Source organism: Haliaeetus leucocephalus, unplaced genomic scaffold, assembly GCF_000737465.1.
Source record: "Haliaeetus leucocephalus isolate CR32 unplaced genomic scaffold, Haliaeetus_leucocephalus-4.0 Scaffold173, whole genome shotgun sequence".
Classification (NCBI taxonomy): Eukaryota; Metazoa; Chordata; class Aves; order Accipitriformes; family Accipitridae; genus Haliaeetus; species Haliaeetus leucocephalus.
This window is the reverse complement of record NW_010972609.1, coordinates 1471486-1489764: the sequence shown is the minus strand read 5'-3', so window position 1 is coordinate 1489764 and position 18279 is coordinate 1471486. Positions and strand designations below refer to the sequence as shown.

General features: G+C 39.0%; 2 protein-coding genes across 7 annotated transcripts in view; one reads left to right on the top strand and one right to left on the bottom strand.

The window, feature by feature from the left end:
• Positions 1-12377, top strand: part of CCND1 (cyclin D1) — a 15898-nt gene extending 3521 nt beyond the window's left edge. The window contains exons 4-5 of the mRNA XM_010563687.1: positions 4674-4822; positions 10366-12377. Coding sequence (XP_010561989.1) covers positions 4674-4822; positions 10366-10521 — 305 coding nt within the window. The 3' untranslated portion in view covers positions 10522-12377. The remainder of the gene's footprint in view (positions 1-4673; positions 4823-10365) is intronic.
• Positions 583-18279, bottom strand: part of ORAOV1 (oral cancer overexpressed 1) — a 32049-nt gene continuing 14352 nt past the window's right edge. The window contains exons 5-7 of one of the 6 annotated variants that reach the window (XR_774134.1): positions 17162-17234; positions 16515-16867; positions 10494-10544 (exon numbers count right to left, since the gene is read on the bottom strand). Coding sequence is in view for 4 of the 6 variants with exons in the window: in XM_010563689.1 (XP_010561991.1) it covers positions 10362-10379 (18 nt within the window). In the remaining 2 variants the exon portion in view is untranslated. Of the gene's footprint in view, positions 1727-3699; positions 3756-8114; positions 10380-10463; positions 10545-15407; positions 16868-17113; positions 17235-18279 lie in introns of those variants that run through there. The other 5 variants (XM_010563691.1, XR_774133.1, XM_010563689.1 and 2 more) reach the window with 5 other exon arrangements.

Sequence of the window (18279 nt, the reverse complement as noted above, 5' to 3'; positions counted from 1 at the left end):
TGTCTGTTCTCCACATCTCGCTGTTCCCACAGGACAGAGTGGAGGAGCAGGGACAAAAGAAATTCTAGAGGGAAGATACTCTGTTTAAACAAAACGTGTTCAGCGCGTTTTCTTTTAGCATGGCGAGACCAATCCAGGAATGGCAAAAGAAGAAGGAAGAAAAAGCGGCCAAAGCAAATGTGCTTTTGCAGTAGCACGTAAAGAGGAATGCCAGATGCTCTGTTGACACTGATAAAAACTTAGTGTAAAGGAGATACAGCACTTTAGTAAACGGTAATATTCGGTAGCAGTTGTGCTAAAAAAAGAGGTCAGGCCTGCATGTGGACTTGAGAAAGAGGTATCCACACTCGAAAACCTCGCTGGGATGTGTGTGGCCAGTGGCACAAATTAATGTTGTGTAGTTTATTTTCCAGAGATGGATTTGGTATAAAAAGATTGAAGAAAGATTGCAGGCGCTCGGAAGAAAAATTTTATTTCACAGAATCGGCCCTACTGCGAGGCCTAAAGATGGAACGACTGAGCCATGAAAGAGAAATTTATAAACACTGGCATCACGCTTCATCTCGGGCCTAACATCAGCATAACGGGCAGTTCGTAAGTTAGATTGCCTGGAATAATGCTCGGTGTTCAGAGCGCTACAACCTTCAGCCAGCCTTCAAACTACCTGCAGCAACATTTTGGGAAAATCAGACATAACTCTTCATGCCACATTCTACCAGATAAGGCTGCTGTGACTTCGAAGGCGAGAGTTGCTAAGTTGGAAGCTTCCTCGGCTGCTAGCTAAAAAGAACAGCTACCCGGCCTCCCCTTTGGATATGGGGATGTTTAACCTAGGTTGTTGTGTTGGCAATGACAGGGATGAAAACAAGAGTAGTTCAAAGGTTGGAGACTTGCTAAGAGTCCAGTACTTTGATCTACTGTCGGTGTTGTTATGTTTCTTTTAGGAAGCACATCCAGAGCCTTTATTTAACACTGCTACACACCACAGCTGGAGAATGGATCAGTAAATGAGAACCATGTTCTGGGAGTTTTACTTAGCTTTTAAAAAAAACAGTGCTGAGCTCACCAGAATTGGGGCCCTCTACAGCTCCCTATTGAAGCTGGGAATATTGCCTGGGGAAAGAGCGCTCAGGAAGGCTGCCACTAGGCTCTGTATTTTTATTGTTATTTTTGGATGTCAGGATTTTCTCTACCTCTTGCTTTCCTCATGACTCCTTTGTTGGCTAGTGAAGATCACATGTGGCTTAAGTAGCATCTGGACTTTGCTTTGCTGTTGCCCGGTTGTGTTGTATTTCCCCTTGCCAAAATGAACCTAGATGGACTGCAAATGCGTTGTGCTGCCTGGATGCTGTGGGGCCCAATCCAAAGTCCACTGGAAATACTGACACTCGCTTAAGTGGCCACGGGGGCAAGTGCAGTATATCCTTTGCTTGAAGTACAGCCTGTGTCCTCTACCGTGAAGGAGGGTCTCCTAAGAAGAGACGGCAAAATAGGCCTTGCTTAGAAAGTAAAACCTCCGCCAGTTGGCTTAACAAGGTGAAGGCTGTAGAAGTGTTTGTAGATGAGTGCGTATGAGTTTGCTCCAGAAAGAGAAGGTTACGCTGCAAGGTGAAGTTGAGGGGAATTCCTTCTAAGCTCCCTCTTCAGTTGCCTGGCTAGTAGAAGTGGATTTGTTTGATTTGGTTTAGTTTCGAAAAATCCATTTTCACCAAAGGACGTCTTTGTGCTGTGGTAGGTTCAGGAGAAAAAGAAAAAAAAAAAAAAATTACCAGGGGTTGTTTGAAGTTAACACATAATTGAGCTTAATGAATGGGGCTTTGGCATGGCCGAGCAAGGCAGGGAGAGCTCAAAAGGAAGCAGGCCTCTTTTGGCCCAAGTTAAGACCAGTGTTGAGGGAGAACTGCAGCTCTATACAAGCATAACAATGAATAGCAACAAATATTGGAGCTTCAGCATTTCATTATGTTCCTCTGGTTATCAAAACATACCAGGCTCCTTTTATATTATTATTATTGCTATTATTATTGTTGTTGCTTTCCTCCTCTCGGATGGAGAAAGAAAGATCCCCCTTTGAAACAAGCGTGTTACAATTCTCCTATTCTCTGGCCTTTATAAAATTGGAAGTCTCAAGGTATGTGACCAGTTGGAACCTGTTGCATCTTGCAGCAAGTGATTTATGTTCGCAGTTTTGATTTGCCTCAATGAAAAGATTTTCATTCATAGCCCCCAGCTCTCCAGACGGATGGAATTGCTGCTCCATTTAAAAAGGAAAAGGGGTGACTCGCCTTGTTAGGAATTTTTTTTAAAGCGCTGCAGCGCCTATATGCCTGCTTTGTCCTCCCTTCAGGGTGGCTGGCATTCTTCTCTCTCCTCCCCCTCCTCTCTCTCTCTCTCTCTCTCTTTTTAACAACGCTGAAGTTGTTTATTCTTTTTGGATGAAGTCTCAGATAGGCTACTGGGGATGTGTGCTTCAATTGATGGGGCCCCCTACCCCATTGTGGCTGTGTCAGGTCTAATTCATCTCACCGAAGCCCCCTTGTTCCTGAGCGCTCAATAGCGCAAGATGAGGCGATGGAGGCTGACAATGATGCCACACTCTTCACTTGGGGGCATCCAATTACAGGCGAGAGGGGCCCCCTGATTAATATGCTGAAATTAGTGGCCTCTGCCACAAATAATTCCTTGTTGAGTTGCAACAAAAAGGCAGTCCATGCTGCTTGTCTGGAGTGGTTATAGGGACAGACACAAACTGGTCATTTAAACTTCATTATCACTTTTCCACCTTGGAAAGAATGAGGGTGCGACTATGAATTCATGTTCTTGTTTACTGCTCCGTTTAAAAGAAGAACGCAAATATTAATCCCAAACGTGATCCTGTCAGGACAGGCTCATTAAACTGAAACATTTTGGTCATGTTCTGTTTGTGGAGCTCGGTAAATAGTGTCACGAACGCGCTGCCACCGTACCCCCTGTGAGCAACCCAGTCTTGGTGGAATTCACACTTGCCTACTGAAATCCCTCATTTCTGAAGTCTACCTGCAACGGTGCGTCAGTATTTCAGTTAGGGGACTGGCTTTGGAATGCATATAGTGTCAATAAGCAGCCTGGACTACTCTGACTTTGGGGAATGACAGAAGCTTGCTAGAAGGTGGGTGTACTTGAATCTGCAGATTCTGAAAAGGGGCTAAACTAAATTTATTTGAAGCACGGTAACATAACCGAGATGACTTTAGATCAAGCTTGCCTTTTCGGTGGCAGCGCATCACAAAAGTTTGGCCACAATTCATCGTATCAGTTTAATTTTGAAGGTCCGTAGAATGCTGGGTGAAATGCCCCTTTGAAGGTGGGTATTGGTCAGGGCTACAATGGAGCGTCAGAGGTATATGAATAGATTCAGAGAGAGGACTTTCTTTCATAGAGTCCCGAAGTCTTTAGTTTCACTGCTAAAACATTTACACAAAAGTTATTTTATCATAATAAAGGAGATGCATGATTTAATACTTAAACTGTTCCACTGAGCCCTCTAAGCTGTCCATTCCTTTGATTTCATTCAAGGGTTTGACAGATGGTTTATATTTTTTCAACCCAGAGGAAGTTGTATTCTGATAAAAGCTGAAGGAATGTATCTCAGGTTCTTGTGTATTATGTGGCATTTCCCTTTCTTCCTCACAAAATTGGACATTTACTTGTGCCACTTACTTCCTTTGTTTCCAGTTTTCCTCCAAGGTGTATGCTGCCACAGATCAAACGCATTCCTGTTCAGCAGAAAGAGTCTTAGCATTAAAATGTGGATTATTCTTATTAAAAAACCCAACAAAACAAAAACCAAACCAAAAACATGCTAAATGGCAGAGATAGCCCCTTAAGGAATCATGGGAGTGGCTTTGTGGAGAGACCTACAGCAATGCAGTCTGGAAGGGGGCCCAGCCTCTTGTCAGCATGGTGTCACATCAGAATGTAACTGATTGTCCGCCAATTCTTGGGACCCCCGTCACTTAGTTATGCCACATTTACATTAAATCCCTGTTGCCAGGATGGATGGCAGCCACTGACAAGAGACTAGGTTGAGACAAAGCATTTTTAAGATGAAACCTTAATTTAAATATGGATTATCTGCCTCCTGACAGGGTTAAGCAGTCTTTCTCTTTCTTTCTTTTTGTTGATGTTGTTGTTCATTAAAGCTATATTCCTTTGAATGTCAGTGCAAAGGTTTCTGCTTTAAGGGGCCCGAGGACTCCTTGTTAGAGTGCACCTAGGATCTGATCATGCGAAACACTTAAGAATGCGAACAGGTTTTCTCAGATGTATAGTGCCATTGACCCCAGTGGCATTATTCACATGAGCAAAGTATTTTAACGTTTGAAGCGTGGGGGCCCTGCTTATGATAAAAATACCTCGAAGTGATGAATGGCCTCCCAGGCTTAGTGCTAGGAAGGGCTACTCTCTGAAGTACAGTTGCTCATGTGGATAAGTGTTTACAGGTTTGGACCTGTAGCAGTTTAGAGCAGGAGGCACCTTTCTGCTCACAATTTTCCCTACCTTTTCGGATGCAATGGTTGGCAGCTGAAGCCATGCTGGTAGAAGAGTGTATGTGTATGGGCAGGCTTCTCCTAAAGCAATCATTTCAGTTTTTTTTTTTTTTTTTTTTTTCTCTCTCTTCTTTCTTCATACAGATATTAAATTTATTTCAAACCCACCTTCCATGATCGCAGCTGGCAGTGTGGTAGCAGCTGTGCAAGGCCTGCATCTGGGGAACACTAACACTTTCCTCTCCTATCAATGCCTCACACATTTCCTATCACAAGTTATCAAATGTGATCCGGTAAGTGACTCTTTCTCTCGGTTGATCTCCTGCCTTAGAGTTTTAAGAATGAATGCCTGCTTACTGCATAGTAGCTAATCTGACAGTAAATCTTGATAAAAGTCAAAACCTCAGAGTGGAGTTTTTGAACGTGTTCTCTTGTGTCCATCCTAGTTATTTAGCTGTCATTATATCCGTTAATAATCTGTGATTACGCTGCTGCAGTTCACCGATAGGAATGCCACATCCAGCTCTAATGTTTGTTAAGAGAGGCATATCTGACAAAGCAAAGGAAACCCTGCATCGATTTAGGACATTGCAGAGGCTGTGTTTCGTTGTAGGTAATTAAACCAGGAGTCTGTGTAAAACAAAACTTTGAAAATAAGACGAGGAAATAGTTACTGAGACCTCGTGGTATCTCTGACCTTATCTTTGACCATTCTTGAGGCCTTTTATTGTGCCAAGTGGTGTGAAAAAGCCCTTCTTAAAAGAGTTCTAATGATCTAATTTGGTTTATTACGTGCTAGACCTGCACAGTAGCTGGTATTGAATTCCTTTTCGGAACAAATGCTTGTCCCACGACTTTCTGACAAGGTAGATGGTCCTCACAGGACTCTCATTTTGCCCTGCAGCTTCCAGGAGATGCACATCAGTAACTAGTGAGCAATAAACCTTTCATGAGTGAATGGGCCAGGAAGGGAGCCTACAAGGAAGACCTAAAGTCAATGATCCATGTCATAATGGTGTGTGAAGTTGGGGCAGAGTTGAGCTTTGTTTTGTAACAATGTGGAAGACCAATAAATAGATGCTTTAAAAAGGTTCTTGTGAGGTCTCCAAGCGCTGGACAATGAGTCAAATAAAGACAACTCTGTGGTTAGCGGCAGAATCTTTGAGATGCTGTTAAATTATTTTACATGTTAATAATTTAAATACATAGAGAACTGTACTAGTCCAGATGCTGCAAAACTAGGTTTCTATAATTGGGCTTTGTTGACAGGAGTGAGTGATTTCTGGAAAGATGAGTGCATCATAATTAATTATTCACAAAAAGAGTATTTTACTTTTGATAGACTATGTGAAACAATTGCTGACAAATATGATACCCCCACTTACTATTTTGATCACCTTAACAATGCCTCAGTATTGAGCGTGTTATTTTTGCCATTTATATCACTGCAGCTAAAGTAATACGGATCCAGTGCTGAAATGTTAAATACTATACGAACTTCAAATGCTGAAATAAAATGCTGCTCAGTTTGGTATGTACGTGTAATGCTTTTAGCCAGTTTGTGAACAATGTAGATATTTCAGTGTATGGTTGGCCACTATCCAGTGTGAGATCTTTGAAGCAGGTACTGAGGAAAAATACTAGGCTCGCTATCTATTCTGACAGTATCTGATTCAAACAACATTATTTAATCATTCCTGATACAGAGCATTGGAAGTAGATTCTCTCACATCTTGGAGAACAACAGCATGTCCTTACGTGACTTGACTTAGTTGATGACAGAGCTCTTTTAAAAGAAAAGAAAGCAGTTCTAGCAAGAAGGACAGTTCTTGCTTATTTCTTTTTTATTGTCCAGAGTCATTGCAAGGCCACAATTTGTATGACCTGCACTCAAAAGTTAACAGCTTTAAAAGGAAGGAACTTCCCTCCGGCTTTCATTGCTAAATATATTTATGTGTTAGAGCAGCAAGAGTTACAAGTAAGGTTTTGGTATAGGTTGCTACAGAAAATAAGCATCATAAATTTATATGTGTGTGTGTGTGTATATATATATACATACACGCACTGTTGTGTTTGTAATTGAATAAGGAAACAGCCTCTTTCACTACTATTGCTTTGAGTAGAGAAGACTGCTTGGTTTCACGCATAGCATGATTCCCCTGCATAGGGAACTTCCCGTAAGATATGCCTATGTAATCCATAGTATCGAATGCTATTCCTATTATCTTATTTCACTAGCAAGTATATGAAGTTTGTTACTCCACAGCGATGGTTCCCCTTGTCAGACCGCACAAATGAATACGCTTTATATTGGATTGTCTTGAAATATTAAGAGCATGCATTATAACATGGCTAACATTCTCCCTGATTATCTATTAGCTAGAGCAGCTGGTCTGTTGGATTTCAGGTTATATAATTACACTTTTTTACCTTTAGTCTCAAAGAAAGCTGAATCTAAAGTAAAATGAGTATCACCTGATCGGAATTCCTTTATGGTTCATGTTTACGTTGGTAGGAGTCCAATTTCCCATTTTGCCTTTGATCAGGGGTAATTAGAAGTCAGATAATCACAATTAGAAGTCTTGGGCTGTCTTCCATCATTCTATTCTTGACCCCATCACCCAAACAGATTGAATTTTACCTGACATTCATTTCCAGGCCAGAAATTTGCTAAACTAGATTAGATTGGGTTTCCATGCTGTCTGTTAGTACATTGGAATTCGTCTCCCGCCTGCCTCTACTCAGAGGCACCTTGAAACATGTGCTTGTTATCCAGAACGGGTCAGGCTGTAACAAAGGATTTCCAAGCAGTTTCTTTTTTGTTGTTGTTTGTTTCCTTTAGTATCTGACCCTGGAGTCTGATCATGTCTACTGTGTGTGTTAAAGGTATTTGACCACATCAGTTAAGCTAGCAAGTCTTTATTTTTATTTTTTTTTTTTCACTGAGGAGCTTAATTAATCCAGGAAGGGTTTGTGACCTTGAACAAACTGTGGGCATTGAAAATTTGGGTAGTGAAGCAGAAAAGTTGTTGGGAGAAGTTATCAGAGTAATGCACAAGTTTTGTATTTGTACGTTTCAGTGTTCAGAAGTACTGAGAATGAAAAAAGCTTTGGTGAGGTTGTTCACAGTGAATTTTATATTTTGCAGTTATTTTTCTAGCTCTAATACATTCCTGCAGACAAACTATTAATCTAATAGTCATCTGAATAAGAAATGAACAAAAATGCCTAAAACATATTCAGCTGCAGCTTAAGACATAGTCTGTTCATGATAAATGGTAAAGATTATGTTTTTAAAAAATACAGTTACAACATGCTGTACTCTCAGAATCTCACAGGAAAAAAATTCTGTGGTCAAAAATTACCTTTAAATTACATAGTCCTATGTAATTATTCATGACTGGACTCCAGAGGGAGAAGAAAAGGTATTTGTAGAAATTCTTTTGAATGGTTTTAGTTTTCAGAGCTCAAACACGCTATATGCAAATGGTTAGGATTAAAAAAAAAAAAGGGCACAAAAACCCCACCAAAACATATCCCACCCACCACCCCCCCAAAAAAAAGAAAAAAGCCAGCAATGTTCATTTTGCTCTGAAAATAAATTGGCTTTCCGTTTGGAACACTGAACATGCTACCTTGTTAAAACAGAATTATCCTCAAAAGTGCCTGGATTTGTAAAACCAAAAATCCCTAAACCTGTATCCATGTACTACTCTTTAATACATCTAATTCCAAGTGTGACTGAGGTGCATGGTACAGGACATGCCAGTAGAAGCCTGACAGTCAGGCTTGATCCGTCATATCTTGAGAAGGGGTGAAAGGACTTCATAGAGATCTTATTGTGAAGGCCAGAGGTATGTAGGAGCCAAAGGCATGATGACTTTAGGATATGAGGCGTTTCTTTTTGTCATTTAAAACGCTGTGTGTCTCTGTCAAGAGGAAATATTACACTAGGGTTTAAACCAGAAAAGGTCATAGGTTATGTGTTTTCAGTGAGCTGTAACTGATGGTCTGATCTGCTTAGAGGTAGGATTAACCTCCCTCTCTCTCAGAAAGGACTTGCAGAGAATTGTTTGCTTGGGTTTCTAATCTTATTTTACCCCAAACGCCATGTGCCCTTATTGGTGGCAGAGGAGATTCTTGTGGTAGTGGAATCAGTGAAAAGCTGGTAGATCACACAAGAAGCCTCTGAATGAAGGCAGAATTGAAACTGGGAAATAAAGAAAACAGCAGGCAGGTCACCCTCTCAGGAAAACAACATTCATTCTCAGTCATGCACATCCTAACACTTTTGACGGCAATTTATCATGGAAGACTGGGTTCACCGCAAGGGCTAACACATGTCATAGGTTAAATCAGAAAAGGCAATACTGAAAGGAAACTTCAAAGTCCTTAATACACAGAGTTAAATATGTTGGGAAAAAGCTTACGGTGTTTGTTATAAAGCTATGAGTAAACAGCACACTGGAGGAATTTTGGCAAAATGTCGTGTGATTGTTTTGCCTATTTAAGGCACCATTTCTGTGTCAGTGCAGTGGACATACATGGCTCTGAAGAACACGACCATAACTTGCAGAAAGTTGGACAGGTTGAACAGGCCTTCTCCAGTTCTAATTGCTGTAGATTGATAAGTAGAATTGGATATATCTACTCATGGTATGGTTTAATGCCTGGGGGAAGTCCCCACAGGAGCCGTGATCCTGCTTGGTGCTTTATGCTTTTAATTTATGCCATAGTCTGTGCAAGCGGCGAGGCCCTTGCACCTTCCTGAACGCTCAGGACGATCGTGTGCGCATTCAGCTCTGAGAAAATGCTTTTGAAGCAAGGGAAAGAGAACTCACCCTGACTGTGATTTCAAGGTGAATGCGGTAGCAAACTGAAAGCTTGGCAGCACTTTGTAATGCACGGTTACGAAGTTGTTCAGTGGTGCTTCTGACAGATCTCTCCATTTTGGGGTCTGCAGTCTGGTACATTTTTCTGTTCAGATGCTTTCTGAGTATAGAAATCAGTTAGCTAACTTGAGCTGCCCACTGCTGGACATAGCAGCAGTTGGCAGGCAACTTTGGGCACGTATACCTAAATATATTTATGACACTTCTATCTAAGAACTTCATATTACCAGAACTCAGCCTGGGAAAAAATCACTGTTTATGACTGTCATTTCTAGCAGACTGTTCTGCCAAAGTGTTTCTGTGGTACAAGTAGAAATCGTCGACCAGCTCTGCCGCCAGCCCAGTTTCATGTCTTTGCATCTCCACTCATTTAATTTTGATTGATTCACACTGCTGTCCAGTCAGACTGTTCCTATTTTTTCAAAACATGTAAAGGACAGTGAGGTAAAAGATAGTATGAATGGACTTCTACAGAACTGCTGAAGTGTTTAATGGCACAGGGAGAAAAGTAGTAGTGCAAGATACAACATCTTACTGTGTGAAGGTCCTGCCCGGCTTAGTTACTACATGTGTCACTGTAGCGGAGCGTCCGTCACGTTCAGTTGTAGACCTATGGGCTGAGACTAAGAACAAAACAGCAGTCGTGGTTTGACCAGAGGACCACGTATGGAGATGCTCACCTAGGCTGTTAATTAGAAGATGGCAAGAGTTAGTTGCTGAAGTCTGGATCCAGGCTAGCATCCTGCAGAAAATGGGGTAGCTCATCCAACTCGTCACTGTCCGGTGTTTCTCTTGGTCTTCCCACACTCCTTTCAGTCTGCTGCCCTCCCAGATAACTTGATTGTATTTCTCTTGCTTTTTCAAGAAATGGTATTTGGTCTGTGATCTTACTATTTTTCTAAAGGACTCTGGGTCTTTTTCTCCTTCCATTTAATCTTCTCTAGGATTGTTTACGAGCCTGCCAAGAACAGATTGAATCCCTCCTTGAATCCAGTCTACGTCAGGCACAGCAGCACAACGTATCTTCAGAAACAAAGACTGTAGAGGATGAAGCAGACCTTTCCTGCACACCCACTGATGTGCGAGATGTGAACATTTAAGAGGACTTCTTCTAATGGGTTTGCTTGGCGAGAAAAGCAGACAAAGAAAGGGCATCTGAGAAGGAATCAGCATCAGGATCTCCCCCCCAGAAACCCTTTTCTCCAGGACATTTTTATACCAGAAGGGAAAACCAGTCTTGTTATATTTTTTCTTGCTCTGTCTCCCTTCCATCTGTGACTTCAAACAAACAAATAAACAAAAAATACCCCAAAAACTGTCTTAAAAAAAGAAAAAAATAGTATTTGCATTACCCCCAGGGGTTTGTGCTACAAAAATAGAGGATTTTATACAATAATAATCAACTAGTTTTTATATTAAAGTGTTCTTGTCTGTATGTTGTAAAAATAGGCATTAACACACAAAATGTCTCCAGGGGAGGTATTAGATTTGATTTCTTACATATAAAACAAACCAACCAACCATTTTTAAAGTAGAAGAGGGTTTTTTTTTTAGATAGTAAATGAAATATTCTTTTTTTTTTCTTTAAAAAGCATAGCTTTAACGCAGTTCTAGGCTTTTCTGTATCTTGCTTGCTTATGCATTTAGTCACTTTATAATTCATCTGTAAATGTTTATTTTATTTCCTTAGGTTTTTTTTATCCTCTTCACCTTATAAATGGTTAACATAACCCATAAGTTAGTGTATGTTAGTATGCAGCATTATTATATGTTAATCTTTTTTTGTGCCTGTGGATTGCCTGTGCATAAGGCATTTGTAGGGTTCCAGCTTAGCATTGTTGGGGAAGGCCAATGTACTACTCATACGATACTCTATTATAAAGAGAAACCGAAATAGTGACATAATATATTATATTTTTGTAATCTTCATATTTTTGTAGTTACCTGTGTAAAAATGCTGGTCTGACCCCACAGATATTCAGCCTAATTATGGTCAGGTTCAATCCACAGTTCAGTCTTTTTTTTTTTTGTTTGTTTGTAATATTCTAAAACCATTCCATTCAAAGCACTTTCAGTCCATTAGATATAGGAAATACATTCTTTTATTGTGTGGGAATTTTTTTTTAATGGAATGGTTTGGAAATATATAAGTGCTTGTTCGCAAACTTGGAATTGCAAAGCAAGTGCATTTAACTATGGTGTTAGAGGAGAGGTGATTTTTTTTTTCCGAAGGTTGTGTTCCAGTGAGAGAAATTGCATTCACAAATTGCCAGGATATCTTCCTATCCTTTTCTATAGAAAAGTTGAAGTTTAGAATCCTTTGGTGCCAACTCATCTTTATAAATTAGGGGCCTTAAAGGTTCACATATAGGACACATAGTTTAAGGATTGTCGCTAGATGTTTTACAACTGAAGGTTTTTAAACACTAAAATATATAATTTATAGTTAAGGCTAAAAAGAATATTTATTGCAGAGGATGTTCGTAAGGCCAGTATGATTTGTAAAATAATGCAATCGCCCCTTTTTAAAAAAAAATCTTTCTACCCTTGATGTTGCAGTTTTAACACAGCTTATTAAAGAAAAAAGGACACGCTTCAGAGAACAAACCCAAAACAAAGCAGTCTATTTGGCCCCTTCCTATACATTTTCAAAAGCAGTCTAACCATGAAAAAAACGCCATAGTTAATAGATATGAAAATTGGAGTACTTGAAAGAAGTTCTTATTCCAGTATATGCCCCATTTTTTTATTTAGCTACAAATAGAAAATTTGCACATCTTGGCTATGTATCTTTTTATTATTATTTTAGAAAGTAGCTGAAGGGACGTGGACATAGCTGTTGAAGTTGATGCTCGAGGAGAATGTGATGGTGAAATGTATGTGAGAAAACTGCCGCTAAGGTGTTGATTGTAAAAAAACAAAACAACAAAAAAACAACAAAAAAAAGAAAAAAGAAAAAAAATTAAAAATTAAAAAAAAAAAAGAAAAAGAAAAGAAAAGGAGTGGATGCTCCATTTTTATTGAGCTGCTATGGATAAATTCCCAGCATGGTTTGAAAAAAAAAATTAACATTGCTTTTCTGTATCTTTGTCATTGTGTTTTGCTGCTATTTTGTGGATCAGTTTTTTTTTTTTGTTATACAATGTCATATACTGCCATGTTATAGGTTTTAATTTTCTCATAGAAAATTATATTATTGACATCATTTTTTTGTAGATTTTTTATGTGATCAATTTTTACTTAATGTGATTACTGCTCTATTCCAAAAAGGTTCCTGTTTCACAATACCTCATACTTCAGTTAACCGTGTCTAGACCAGGTTTTAATGTTCGTACACAGTGCCTCATAGTTCTACTGCAAACGGAAATGCATCGAACGTTATTCTGAATGGGTCTCGCGATTTGCAACTAGGTTGCATTAATTTAAAAACAGCAGACATTTCAGAAGATCAAGTAATGTCAGTTTTTTTTGTTGTTATGCATTCTATAAAGCTGGATTCTTTGTCTGATCTGGGGTTTATTATCATAGTAGTTTTAAGCTGTGTTATTAGCCACATTGATATATGAAAGGTGCATTATAATATAACTCTTGTATGCCACCTGATGTGGTTTCCCATCAGTTGGGACACATCATTTGGTATTATAGGTTATCTTCTGGAACTCTAAGTATTTTGTGTGTTTAATCTGTTATGATATACTAGTTTTTTGTTGGTTTTTTTTTTTAATTATAGCATAATGCTAATTTAAAAAGCCTGTAAATCTCATAAATAAGCCAGCTAACAGAGTTGTATGCTGAAGAATAATCTAGCTGTTGCCTGTATGCTGCTAAACCAAAACAGAATTAGAACTCATTTTGAGGCAAATGCAGTTAAGATCCTACATAGTGCATAAATAAAGCATTGCAATGCTACTAGCAGTCGCAGGACCCAGGAGGACTGGATACATTCTGTCCAAATTTCAGGAACATTTCTTACTGCTTACCTCATAAAACACTTCTGTTTGTGGCATCTCTGTGTCTCTGAACCAAACATGATTATTGAGTTAGTGCTTGTTGGTTATATTATATGTTACACTGAGTGGCAGTGTGTACTGCAAATTTCTTTAAAATATTGTATGTACTAAAAGGCCAAATCCAGATAAGTGGGTTCATGTGCCAACAGAGATGCTTTATTTGTCACATTATTATAACAATCTGTAGTAAGCAAGCAATTCAGATTTGTACATTTTTATATTGTACTTATTGGCATCACTGGTCTGAAATGCACATTTTCACCAACAGACCTGTAACAGACAAGTTTCCAGCAAAAAAAACTAAAGTCTAGAAATAAAATTGGTAAAACCCAATGTCTGCTTGTTGTTTTTTTTTTTTTTTTTTTTTTAATTGCCTTCATGAAATGCTGAATGGTAGTAACTACCTGACGCAGTGAGTAAACCACATGACATTTTCTGGTTTTGACTCCGTGCTTTAATAGTTGCAATGCTGAAAACCCTTTGTCGTTATTTTAGGAAACCGTAGGCGTTTTTAGCAATGGGTAGGCGACTGCCTGTGACAGTAATGTGTATTTTTAAAGAAGCAAAATATTTTTTTTTCTGAAGACTTTCTTTTAAAACATCTAAGGTAATTACTCAGAGTAAAATACCATTTGGTGGTTCTTGTCAATAAAAGGTAAAATAAAGTAGGTGTTGGATGGTACAGAATGCTTGTTTGTATTTATTTATCAGTGTAAGGTTTTGTGTCCTAGAATACCTTTAAAGAAGATAGTTTGTTTTAAAAGCAGTAAGGTTAACCTGCCTTCTTTTCCATCCCTTCCCCTCATACACAGCTTTTGCCTCTTACTATTGTATCACTAAGATAATAAGTAATAAACCTGAAAAATGTAAAAGCCTACTAAAAATACGTAAAAAGGAACTGAACCTACAAGGACAGAAATTATATATGATTTTAAAGTAAGATGAGAAAAAATTATAATCTCTGTCCCAATTCACTTTCCAAAGTATCTCTGAAAACTGGGGATACACATTATCAATTATTGTGAGAGCCAAACACAGCAGAAACAGCTTATTCTTCATAGAGATACTCAACCTTCTAACCTATGTATTTAACTATTTACCCTATGACAATATTTCTGCTGTAAAAAAAAAAAAAACAAAACCACTCTACATAAACCGTCAAGGGCTTGTCTCTCCTGTCGCAAATTAGAAATCTAGTATCTGCCTCCTGAGTTTCCCATGGACTGAACTTCACATTACAATTGATTCTATGCAGTAATTACAGCAAAGGAAATGAAAATGAAACTCCTGAGATAACACCTAACATGTTAATCATAGTCTAGGGCAAAATAAGTTTGTCTCAGTGCAGTTACGAATAGATGGGAAACCATCTGCAGCAGAAGAATCCCACTTGAGCTCGTATTAGCTTAGTTTCCCAGTCATTTCAGACAGAAACCTGAACCATGTGGCCTACTGTAAAATCATAGACCAGGTAGGTAAAGTAATACCAGTACATAGCATAATCTGTAATTTTTTCCATTCAAAATGGGTAGCTCCTCAATATGGTTAAGTTACAGTGGTAGGCCACCGGGGAAGATTTGTATAGCAGTGAAAGAAGATCTGAAGTATATTCACAGTGGCTTTAAATACAGATTAAGCCCAAGTTTAAATTGGACTCAGTCAAAAATTACTCATTTTTTCCACACGCATCTTTTATCAGTTTTCTTCAAAATTTCAGCATACTTTAAAGAAAAAACAGGAAAAAAACCCAAAGGCTTGCATTTGTATCATTGATGGCTAACCCCTCTGATTTTAAATGTTTGAAAATTGAGTGAAGACATACTTAGAAAATCTTTATTTGGGACAAAAACCTTTTTGCCAATAAAATAATGATTCAGTGAGAAATTTAAACCTGCATTTTGTTGAACATGTTCAGTAGGTTTTGCCTTTCCTATCTGTTTTATAAACTCTATTAAACTGACTGAAGTGTTCTGTGACTTAAGTAGGTTTAAGCCCACATAGTCAGCTCTGTTATTTACATTTTCCTTCTCTCAAACATCATCTCTAAATGCAGACTACTAAATTTGAAAGTTGGGTGAACTATGCCAGTATTACTCACATTGCAAAGGGCAGAAAGACAAGAATGTAGCAAGAAAAACAATTTACTATAGGCTGTAAAAAATATGCATGTTCAGCTAGGCTATGCCGTAGCTTATTAAAGGGAAAAATACTGTATTTTCTTACATCGGATTGAGATGTGTACACAGAAAAACCTCCAAAAGACCTCCAAAAAACCTCCTCAATTCCATTGCTGAATGGAATGATTGACAAGCTTGGACCTTTTATGAACACTTAAATTCACATATTCTTTATTAAAGAATAAACAAGATCTGTTATATGTAAAAACTCGGAATCCACTTACTTACATTCAAGCCTATCTGGCATTTTAAGTGATAGAAGATTCCAGAAGATAGAGGAGAAAGTAAAGCTTGGAGCTATTATTTCAAAGGAGTCATAGGAATGACCCAGGCATGTGGGCTAGATACCCTAATAAAGATTCCTGGCAACATCATTGAAAAGCTACAATGGGACAAAGGCAGTAAAGCTATAAATGATGGCATTTTAATGAATTCCTGCCAGCATAATTTTATGGGAAATGTATCTCTTCAGACAAACATGGTATTTTTACGATCCCACAAATATAATTGATAATAGTAATTGCATTGGCATGGCAAACATAGATTCCCATCTGGCTTTTGACTGAGTTCCACACAATATTCCAATCAAATTATGAGAAAGGGATTGTAAATTAGTCAACTGGATTGCACTGATAATGTGAGACTTGCCAGACTTCTGATTTTGTTCTTTAGGGTCAAGGAGTACAAATTTAGGAGCAAGGCAGAAGTTACCCTTTTGTTTCTTTAACTCAATAGGCATTTAAGAGGGAAAACAGAAATAGTTCCCTGATGATCCTATTAGCATCTGCAGAGCCCTACTTAGATCTGTCCTACTTTTTGCCTGTGTGAAGACTATGTACTAAAAAGTCTCATATTTCAGGGAAGTCACCAAGTATCCACAGCCATCATTTTCCTGAGAGCTCTTACCTGAAGAGGGAACTACTGGCAGAAAGACCGCGCTCCCAGCAAATCGGGATTAAGGCACACGGGCAGCATCTTCACCCTGCGTGGGCCCTGCTGATACAGGGACACTACCTGCCTGCAGCATGTGGGCAACAGATCTGCTCCTGGGGTACCCACCACCACTTCTGCTTAACTCCTGAAGCTGGTTTTAATGTGGTCTTCAGAGCATCAATTCCTTCACAGAATAGCCCCAAGCTTTTAGGGAGCAGTCACTACCATATACAGACCAATGCCACAGCAGCTTTTTACTTGTTCAGGTTGCCTCTCTGGACACAGGAGGCTGTGTTTAGTGGCTGCTAGAGGTCTTCCCTCTTATACTGAAGGAAAAAAAAATAATCCACCTGTGTGGATTTCATCTCGCTTCTCATTTTAATTATGGCTTATGCTACTTTTCTTATTTATGATAATATCCTTGAAGAATAAAACAATTGGCATTTATTTCAGATAAAAAAACCACATAGCAATACATCTCAAAACCAGAATACCAGTCTCTCCACTCACTTGAAGACTGCAGTAGGAAATTATTTTCCCATCATATTCAAAATATATGCTAATGGACAGTCACAGTACAATCTTCCCTGCTAACATGTCTGTCAAGGGGTGAAGCCTACCTGAAAGCCAAAGACTGCCCAGTCAAAAGACACCTTGACTACATCTGCTCAGCTCTGACTAATCTGGCATGAACTGGAAAACAAAGAAGCAAAATAAGAACTTTGTTAGGCAACTGTTGCTAAATTCACAGGTAGTAACACATTTGGGATGGGTGACCAGAGGAACCTCCTCCCCACCAGTAACTGGCCTTAGATATGGAAAAAGTCAGAAAGAATGGCCTGGAACTGCTTGTGCTGACATATATAAAGCAATAACTGGTTAAGAGGGTAACCCCTCAGGGTTGGAGAGAGCTCCAGGTACAGATATCTTAATACCATCAAGAAAGCTGAACCAAAGGAGGAATTGCTACATGCACAGGCCAAGCTCCCAGCCAGGACCTGACAGGTCTACTTGTTGGAGCAGGAGTCCTTTTCTCCTGGGTCCATGTGGTGAAGGTCTAGGGCTTTGATTGGTGCATGTAGCATGTGCATCACAGAATGGAAATTGCTATCCACTCACCATTCCCAACCTGCTAAGTAAGTAAATTTTAGATTGTATGTTGCTGAGTGGTGTGGTTTTGTTATTTCATCCATCCCACCTGACTGCCCTGTGACACTTGTCTTCATCCATCCACAAGCTATATTGCATCAAACGCTTGGTCTCCTATGACAGCTAACACCATAAGGATGTTATTTGTAACATTAGCACCAGCCTTCAAGGAGCTGGGCTGAGATGGGCAAATCATTTAACAAGGACCACTAAACCACCACTAGAGCATTACGACAACTCACCTGAGCCAGCACCAAATGAGTGACCTAGTGTCCTAAGTCACTGCTCTGATGGCAAACTGTCTGAAACGGACAATTGAGCTTTTTGATGTTTTATTTCTCCTTTTATTAGATTTTATCTCTATAGATTGTTTGAATACAGGGTATTATTTTTGAACAGCTTTTTTACTCCCTGAACACCCGCAGGCCATAGTTCTTTACATTTGGTTGCTGGCTACTTTAAACATGAAGACCAGATCTTCAGCAAACATATACTGTTAAATACAGCTATTTTCTTTCTATATGCACAGACATAACATCTTCCAAGTTTTCCAGAAGGCATCAGTAATTATTTACTCAACAGTAAATAT